Source organism: Falco naumanni, chromosome 4 (assembly GCF_017639655.2).
Source record: "Falco naumanni isolate bFalNau1 chromosome 4, bFalNau1.pat, whole genome shotgun sequence".
Taxonomy (NCBI): domain Eukaryota; kingdom Metazoa; phylum Chordata; class Aves; order Falconiformes; family Falconidae; genus Falco; species Falco naumanni.
The window spans coordinates 9,134,316-9,144,304 of record NC_054057.1 but is presented as its reverse complement, the minus strand read 5'-3'; the positions used below and the strand labels follow the sequence as shown (position 1 = coordinate 9,144,304).

Here is a 9,989-nt window from a genome sequence, read left to right as displayed (position 1 = left end):
AACCTAAGAGTCATTTGTGCCTTTGAAACTCATCTTGAGTTTTGCAGACTTTTAGTCATTTTAGAAGAATCGAATCCCGAATCACACTGGGTGTAAGTTGTTTCTCCTCCAGGAGAAGAGAACAGTGTGCACTCCACAGCTTTCCACCGCAGACTTCTCTTTAGCCTAGAGATGAGCCCTGCATAAATTCAGACCTCACCAATTATTATGGCTTTATCAAGAACCTTATTAGTGATCATTAAAAATAATCTTGCTTAGAAGAGGACCGCTATGTGCAAAGCCCATCTTTCCTATTTACTTTATGATTATTAATGGTTTTTTTTTAATGTTTATACATTAGTGCAAGGAATAGTGTTAGCATAATTCTAGTGTAAAATAAAACCAGCTGTATCCATTATAAGTGCATTACTGCCAGGAACTGTAAATATGTTTATGCCTGATAGCCTTTTGACTCAATAATAACCCGCTATCTCTGTTGGGCAGGCAAGTTTTTAAACCAAGAAAAGACAGGTTATGATTTTCATAACCAAACTGTGTTCCTTTTTGAAGTATGTTATCTAAATTCAAATTTTAAGAAGGTCATTAAAAAAATCTGCCTGTGATTTTAAAGAAGAACAACTGAAATGTTGTCTTCAAAGTGGTGGCAAGAAGGTACAATGTGCACTAAGAACAAGTTATTCCTCCCAGATACACACACACGCAGACAAACCCTGCCATATCATACCATACAAACAATTTTAATTGTGTAGTTACAGTCAATAACCACTCCTAGTCAGAACATTTCTGCATAAAGAAAATTGTGATACACTTATAAAAACAGCCAGCTGTAACAAAATAACTGGTGTTTTCATAGCAATAAACTCATAAAAAAGAAATACACCTTTATACAGAAAATTTATACAGCTGTAGCTTTAAAATTGATTGTAAACCAAAGGAAGACACATTGCAAACATCAATTATTTTCACATTAATTGCATAAGTTTCTAAGGTGATCTATTAGTTTTATTTACCTAAGCTTATTTGCATGATAGTAAAAATTGCATACAACAATAAGAGTGAAGCTTATAGTATGAATTGCTTGGATAACATAGAGCACTTTTTATAGGCAACTGTGTAAAGCACATTTTCTCTATTTAAAACTTTTAAGACACTTTGTTTTACTGCCCATCAAAATACATTTATAAATAGAAAAAAAAAATCAGTATGATAACAAGAGAAGCAATATTACATTTAACGGAAACTTCCAAAAAAATTAATTACAACATGATGCTGCAGGATCTACAAATAAATAATGAGGACTAAATTGTGTTTCACATTTTCTTTTTCATTTTCTTTAAAACCATGTAACAATGAGAATGGAAAAAAAAAATACAGTGACCTTTACTTCCAAAAGAAAACAAATCTGAATTACGGCAGTGCCATATAATACAAGGCATTTGTTGGCATATGTTATCTTTAAACTGCATTCCACAGTCTATAGTTCTTTTGTAACATACAATAGAACAAGAGTAACAAACTCTTTTTATTTTATTTTTTTAAATAAATGTGAGTTTCCAAAGATCAAGTGTGGAGTGCTACAGTAATAATTGAAAAACAAGAACAAAACAGAAACGAAAAACAGTAAATCACAAAAGTTGTAATGCTTGTCTGAAGGCTCCAGAATCAAAATCACTGGTATCATGCTTATTGGGTACACTCACAGTGTATCCAGTGAACACAAATTAATATCAAACAATCCTCAACGCTTCATCTGTTGCTGCGAAGCAGTTTGTAAAAGAGAGTAAAACATCTAGTGCAGTCTGCATTATCCTTTTTTCAACTTTTGTGCAAGTTTTGGAAGATTCATTGGCCAAACAATGAATAATAAAGGTTTTTGACAGAACACAAGATGGAATTTTCATTTCATTAGTAAATACCAGTGGCACTGTTGAAAGAAAATAATACTTTTAGATCAGTCTTTCAATTCAGCATTAATCTCTGTGTTCCCTTCTACCGATAACTCTTCTTCTAGTTTAACTGAAAAAAGCGTGTTTGCATTTTTGTCTTGGATGCTGTCTTCTAAATCCTTGAGCAACTCTTCTTCCTTATACTCTGCAACATCCACCTCCAAACCAGAATTGTCCTTCAGCTTCCCATGATGCTTGAGATAATATCGCTGGTTCTGAAAGAACTTGATAATGGTGTACTTGGGCAGGTCAAGCTGAGCGGAGAGAGTCTGGATTGCTTCTTCATCTGGATACAGGCCTACATCTTGTATGAAACTCTGTAGGATCCCTAGGGCTTCAACAGAAATCTTTGTTCGCGGTCGGGGTTTCTGACGATTTTCATCCTCAGATTCAGCTGGTGATGCTACTGTCGGTTGCCTTGGGGGTAGTCTGGGACCTGGTTGCTGTTGCTGTTGCTGCTGTTGTTGTTGCTGTTGCTGCTGCTGCAAGACAAAGCACAGCATTTTTTTTGTACGTGTATTCTTACTTACTTTTTGTGTTACCAAGAAAATCCGGGGGGTGGGGAGGGGAGGTAAATTGCAAAGCTATAAACAAAGGCTTAGTAAGTTTAAAGAACATAAAGAAAAAAAAAAAGAGGGGGGAAAAAAAAGGCCCATTATTGCTGAACCAGAATTAAAATACGAGTTATTAATTCTCCGTATACCTCACGTGTCTGCATGTGTGTGAGCAGAGATGGGGATAAAGGGATGGTGGGATACAGACCGAGAGGAAGAAGGAACATTCTGGCTTTGTCTGACTGAAAGCACCAATGACGTGACATCGGTGAGGTTTAGCTGACAAATTTTAATGAACATACTCCACGAGTCAAGTGCAGACAAGACAAAACGCTAAGTAGATGATATAGTATAGGATTAACTTGACCAGCTTAGCCAGAACTGTAGCAAGGGCAAAGTGAGAAAAGTGCCAGATGAGGGCAAACGCACAGGAGCTCTGCCAGCAGCAGCAGCTGCGGCCCAAAACCAAGGGCTGCAAATCTCTAGCAATAGCTAGACTAAGGGACTGAGGGGATCGGGGAGAAGGAGAGCATTTTAGCTAAGTGCGGAAATATCCCACTGCTATCTGACCCTTAACATGCACTGAAGAATTGTCAAACTTGTAAACGTTACGACAGAACGCGTTAGTTGGAAGTGCCTAACGTCACGCTGCCAAACCCAGCCGCGGCAAGGACAAAGGGATCTGGAGGCAGGAGATCTGTACTTTCTCTTCTGGCTCTGACCCCTCTCGCCCGTGGTCTTGGAGAGGGGCTGTCTTGCCAGCGTTCAAGTATCCCAATGTATAAACGGGGAACAAACAAATTTACCTGCTTCTGTATTTGTGCTGGGTATTATTTACTTAATATTTATAAAGCACTAAGATGCAAAGCTCTAAATAAGTTCCACTATTATTATTAGAAGGGAACATGCTGCATTCCAAAAACTCAGGCAATAAAAATGAGCCAGTGTGCACATCAGAAGAATAAGATAAAGCAAATCATGATGTAAATTATTAACAAGAGCTTAAAATGAAGTTTTGCAAGCGTGGATTCAGAAACATTCTTAAAAGGTGAGGCACTGAGCCCTAGGGACAGAAATGTTTTTCTCGGTTACCACCAGAGTACAGTACACTGTAAGATCATGTTTAAAATCAAAAGTAAATTTATCAGCTCCTGTTTTTGTTGACAAATCTTTTGCTTCACAGCACAGGAAGCACTGGTTAGCAAGATAGTTTGGATCAGCAAATTTCTTGTCATATGGTACAAACCACCAGTTATTATTAAAAAACAGCAGCAGCAAAACAAGCAGTCGCTACCACTACATTTCATTTCCCTCTGCGAGCCTCCCCTCAACAGTTTGTTGTTTTTTTTTTTTGTATTGGTAGTGCTTTCCAAGCTTCGAGTTGCAGCTCACATGCAGACCCTAAGAAGCACAAAATCCTGTATGAATAGTATAAATATCGGAGGAATTACAATTCTGTCCACTTTGCAGTGCCAGTTGTGGTTGTGGAAGGCTTTGCATAGGTCTCAATACCTGGTTTAGAAGCCACTGTTTGAAGTGATCTTCTTCTTGTAAGACCTGACACAAATACTAGTGGAGTTAGGGCACTTGCCTCATCCCTATTCACATCCTTTCGTGTCTTACGGTCAGTGAGCAGTCCCGTTCAAGGCTTCAGTCCCAAAGAGATTCAAGACTACTCCCAGCACATTAAACTGTTACAAGACTGGAGGCTTTGTATATACAGTGTGAAAACTTGGGTCTTAGCCATGTATTTATGCACCTACAACAATTACCACGTAGAAGAGCAGAGACAAAACTCAGGTCCAATCTCCCAGTCCTTACTCTTACAAGTCATATTAAGAGATTACAATGCAACTGCTTATGTGAATAATATTTGTGAGATCAAACACACAACTTTTATCAACAAGGCAAGCAAATCTAAGTAAATGGCATAGTGGCTGAATGTTTATACTGTGCATAAGCTTCTCCTTTTGTCCCCTTAAGAAGTGATTTTATTAAAAACAATGTACATTTTCAAACAAGTGCTGTTTTATTACTTAATATAGATCTTTCTCTCTCTTTTTGCTAAATCAAACAGCAAGTTTCCAGACTTTCACAATTATTTTAGTACTTGATATCCTAAGGGATTGTCTTATTCAGTTTGCTTTATCTTTAATATACACACGTGTTGTTTCTGGCTGTGAGATAACTCTATACTTCCTAGCTTTGTAAATATTTTTCTGTATAGGTAATACAAACGATACGCCGGGTCTCAGCTGAGGTTGGGAAAGCAGAGGGTAATAGCTGCCCTTTAAGAGGGAACAGTTAATGGGTTGACTTCAAGGTCTTTCCTGAGAAAGGATCAGAGCCCCCAGCCCAGCGAGACGGCAGTCCGCACTGCTGACCTGAGCTGCAAGACTCAGCAAAGCAGCCAGCCGTGTGCGAGCCAAGGGGGGGTGCAGCCCCCCGGGGCTGCCCTGGAGCAGGGTGGCTGTTTCCCAGCCCCCAGGCGTGGGTCCTGCGTCCCCTCCTCTCTCTCCCTGGCAGTGCCCTTGTGCCAGCTCACCTGCGGAGCAGCACCCAGCCAAGGTCCAGCGGTCAGCAGGCCTGGTAAGAAAGCGCCTCTATGCTCTCCTTTCCCAAGGGTGGTGGGAGAGGGGCTCTGAAGGAAAAACAAACAAACATTGACTCACCCCAGTCTCAACTGGGGTTCAAGCGGGATGAGGAATCCCCTTCCCTTCATGCCTACCCGGGGCGAGCCGCTGCTGTTGGGGGTTTGAGCTTAGCTTTCCAGCAGCAGCACAAGGTCCTCCCGCTTCGCCGGGTAAGGCGTGTGACAACGGGTGCCAAATGCCTCTGCCTGTCGGTGCTGCTGCCCGCGGGGACGGCCGGCACAGCAGCTCACCCTGCCCGGCCCGCGGCCCGGCCTGTCCACGCACGTTTGTGAAAAAACCACCGAACCGAAACAAAACCCGTGGGTTGTCCCACGCTCTCCTTCGAACTCGGGCGGCGGATGGCAGCGCGCTCTTATCTCACACGGGGAGACCTGCGTTTAGCCTGGCCGGGAGGAAAGCAACACTAATTTCCTTTGCTACGTTTAAAGCTTTATTTACTTAGCGCTCTGCGGGATTGGCCAAGGTAAACTAACCTGAATCTGTTCTGCTGGCACATGGATAATGTGGGAAGGCCTGTCACCATGGTGATGAACTGCATTGCTTTCTTGTTCATAAATGGCATCGCGTTCAGGCTGAGGAAGACTGAGGAACCTTCGGATCATGGAGAGATTCTCCCAGAGGGTCCTGTTCTCTGGTGAGGGATCTTCTTTCCAACGTAACAGCTCACAGAGCCACCCCTTGAAGATAACACCAGCAAAACATTAGTTTTTTTCCTCACTTCACGAGGGGCAAAACGAGGGTGAAACGTGCACTTTAGAGGTGCTGCATTCTCTCACGCTCTCCCCTGGCAGTCAAGGGCTGCCGCTGTCCAGGCTGGCCTTAAAGCACACCCTGACACGCCGGGAGGCTGCCGGGCAGTGTCACGGACCCTCGCTAACCCCGAGCGTTTCGGAAGGCACCTTCCCGTCGGTCCCGCACCGCAGCACTGCCCTTTGCCTGCTTAGAAATGAGGCGGCCGATGAAGGCCGAATCCCTTAGACGCTCCCCTCCGCAGACGGGGGGGTCACTGACACCAGCATATTCTCTGTGCCGCCTGTTTGCTCTTACGCAAGGCTACACCCACCCGAGAGTATCGACGCCGTGTTTCAGGAGCCAGCAGGTTGCTTGCTGAGCAGTTTTTAAAGTTTTGGTACTACCACTCAAACCAAGAAAGTACTTTGAATACCTGCCTTGAGTGTACAGCTGCCTAATGCAAATCATGGCAATTGAGGAGCTCCCTAATGTCCTTTCAAAAGACAGGAATCCTTTGACTAGACGCAGCCAAGTAATATCTCCTTCCTATCTGTTACAAGTAGAGCTGCCTCTGCAGGTGAACTTATTTCAAGTGATAGAGGATTATCTGTTTCAGGATTTTTCTCATCGACCCAGAAAAAAACAAACTCTCCGTTTTACCTACACTATTAGAGCTTGGGGGAAGTGTGGGGGGGTGGGGGTTGGAGCAAGATACACTCCAGCTTCGGATACACCCTCTATATACCATTTCCACGTCACAGGACAGCACGTTGCCTAAGAGCTTACCCACTCTAACGCAGACGTGGGTTTGGGATACATATTACAAAGTTGGCTACAGAATCCCCTGCGAGAACCGCAGCGGTCGCTAATCTGATTTTAAACGAGACATACAAGTTCATCTTGCAAATTTAACAATTGTTTTCTTACGTCTTCTTAAAATTTAATAGACAATTTTGTTCTTAATTGTGCACTGGCAGTTTTAAAAGAAGATGCAAACACTCTAGCTAAGCACAGTGTGTATCAGCAGCAATTTTTTGGTATATTAATATTTAGAAACAAAATATTACATGTATAAAACATGCACACTTCCTTTCTTTTAGCTTCAAGGATCTGTTTTCAAAACTAGGTCCATGCAATTTTATTTCTTAATGCTGTAGGAAAGATAATGTGACATTTTATTGAATCAACAAATAATATAAATGTACAGAAGCTTTTAGATCCTTTTTATATGTACTGGTAGTTGAAAATGGTTTATGCAGACTAGTTGACTAGTAGATACAATGGATACATAGATACAATATAGATATGTATTTTCTTGAAGACATTAATCTCTTTAGCTAACAGTTAATAAATGCAGTGTAAAAATATTACCACGATAGGAAGAGATGAAAGTAAACAAATAATCTTAATGCATTCATATTGTACATGAAAATATTTAGTGAGGTGTATATAAAAATTTGAAGTATATTCTCTTGGATCTAAGTGGAAAACTGAACAAATGACACAGGAGGAAATGCCCCTGAGAAACAGAAATAATCAAAATGACAAATGTTAGAGAGAAGGTGGTAGCAGAGCTGAGAAAGCAAAAATTTAACTGGTGCCAAAACCTGCCTGGTGCTCACTAGGTGTGCTAGGGAGGGAGGAGAGAGGGAAGAGAGTGGTGGCAGCAGAAGGGTCCTGCTGCATCCCAAGGATGGAGTACACCCCATTCCTTGACCACATGCTAAGGGCGGATGCCCGCTATCGCCCCAAGGTTTAGCAAGCTGACTGTGAAATGCAGCCAAACGTCTTCATATAGAGCACATAACATACAGCCTGTCCCAGCTGGAATCGTATGGCATGTTTTTAAAACAGTAACAAGGGTCTGTGGATCCTCCCTCCCCATCAGACAGTACCCTGGGATATGATAGCATATACAAACTCTCCCTGCCTGCCCCTAACAAAATCAACGTGTTGCTCGTGGTTCTCTGCTGACATTGCTTCCATGGGGATACGTGCTGGATTAAGCTCAACAGCAGTATTAGTTTTCTGTGGTGAGTTAAAAAGAAGTGCAATCAGAAAGCATAGGTAGTTTGTTGGGGATGGAGGAGAGAAGATTAAGAAGAGAAATAAATCTAGATCTTTGAATTGAAAAGCAGTTATCAATCAAAAAAAAAAAAACAACAAACAGCCTGAAGCATAAAAATTGTCCCTTGGTTGTCTGGAGTCTGCACTGCTTCACATCAAAACTGTTGGTCCTCTTTCTAATAGTGGTAAAACAGAGAGCAGAGATGGCTATCATGACAATTTGGTGACAGTAAAAAAAAAAAAAAAGATAACCTGTCCCCTCCCATGACACCTCTCCAAGGTATAGAGACAGACTGGAAAAGAAACTGCACCAGGCATTTAGAAGCTGCACATATTTTGCCTGGTGACCTGTCAATCACAGATATTTTTTGGGGAAAAAAAAAAAAAAAAAAAGAGTAGAAACTCTTTTAAAATGTCCAGTAGTAAAAATAATTTCTAAGCAATTACATTTTATGCTGATTAAACATAGTTCATAACAACAGGTTTTGTTAAGTTAGAAATTCCTTCTCCCCTTACTGTCTTTTCTGTTTCTATATTTACTAGATCAGATCTTATTTTTATTAATTACTGATGGCTAACATATTTCCAGTATTTTTCTATCAACCTTTGCACTGAAATAATACTTTTAACTTCTTACCTAAAACTGATTTGATAAATTGTAACCTGAAGCACGTCTCTGTTAGCCTTTCAAGGAAGCAGCAATTTTGAGATACTGAAATCAGATGCTTCTGACACAGCACACAGGACAAACTGCTGATCTACCAAAATGTCTCGTTTCCATTGGCTTCATCATATTTTTAAAGGAGTAGACATACTCTGATGAAACATATGATGGGCAACATGGAAACAACCGATAGAATTCTTCTCAAATTAAAGGGTCAGAAATAATTTTTTGGTCTTCATGGTTTATTTTTGAAAATATTTGTGAAAGTTGATCTCACAAATTTTCTCAGATGACATAGTGAATGGGCAGTAACAGAGCCTGTAGGGGCTTACTTCACTAAGAGACTAAAAGCTTTGTACCAATATGCTTTCTTTTTGGTTCAAAACAAGAAACAAACCCATAAGTATTTCATTTAGTTCCTGGTTCAGAATTCTGTATACGACATAAAGCTCATTCATAAAATTCAGCTAAATGAGAATGTATGAAATGGTTTTGTAAATTTTAGGAAAAGTAATCATACAGACTTTACTAATAGTGAATTTTAAGTTCTGTAAAATTAGCAAGTTTTGGTTTTGTTTGATCTAAAGAAGTATGAATACTGTAGTTAATGCAGTTGAATTCACAAGTGAATGTACCAGAGTTGATTTATCTCCTCTTATACTCATTTGAGTCTAGAGCCATTTCTGTCTAATTCAAACAAATTATTCTGAAAGAGGGCTTGGGCCACTGGTATTTTTTTGTCTTTATAGTCTTACAGGAAGTGAAAAGGACCAGAAAACAACAAGGAAATATTTATAACTCAGATTAGATCACAATCGGTTTATACAGCATATATAGTATGTTGTTTAAAAAAACAGCCTGAAAATAATTAAGCTGATTTATCTATGCAGCAAGGCAAACTCCCCAAAACTCCACAATGACATTGGGAACAACCTTGATTTTAAAACAGTAAATTTGCCAGGCAACATTACACTGAATATAAAGAGAGTACAAAGCAAAATATAAACATTAGCCACATGTAAATATGTTTGGAGAACTTTCAGGATGTTACTACTTTTCAAACTGACAAAGTTTAATTTGACACCTTCTGTTCTAAAACCTTTGTTTCTATTCAAAATCACGCCTTTAGCTGCTATCAATCACTATGCTCTCCCTATTACTTAAAATACTGGCATGGGCCCTGGATAAGCTGAAAATGCCATGCAGATGAATTCTGAGATAATATGTTCAAACCTGTTATATACAACACAAATCCTGTAAAGTTATGTATTGTAAACCTACATTTATTGGGAACTAAAAGTCTTAAATCCATCTGCTACAAAGAAAATACTGTTATGCACTTTCAAGTAACCAACCACCATCTGCAAAGGTC

The 9,989-nt window shown here is 40.2% G+C and overlaps 1 protein-coding gene across 5 annotated transcripts in view; it reads right to left on the bottom strand.

The window, feature by feature from the left end:
* Positions 1-718: 718 nt before the first annotated feature.
* SATB1 (SATB homeobox 1) overlaps positions 719-9,989 on the bottom strand; it is a 93,944-nt gene continuing 84,673 nt past the window's right edge. For 4 of the 5 annotated variants that reach the window (XM_040592017.1, XM_040592016.1, XM_040592015.1 and 1 more), the window contains 3 exons: positions 5,628-5,831; positions 5,046-5,141; positions 719-2,428 (listed from right to left, as the gene is read on the bottom strand). In XM_040592017.1, the coding sequence (XP_040447951.1) occupies positions 1,952-2,428; positions 5,046-5,141; positions 5,628-5,831 (777 nt within the window). In that variant the 3' untranslated portion in view covers positions 719-1,951. The remainder of the gene's footprint in view (positions 2,429-5,045; positions 5,142-5,627; positions 5,832-9,989) is intronic. The other variant, XM_040592018.1, reaches the window with a different exon arrangement.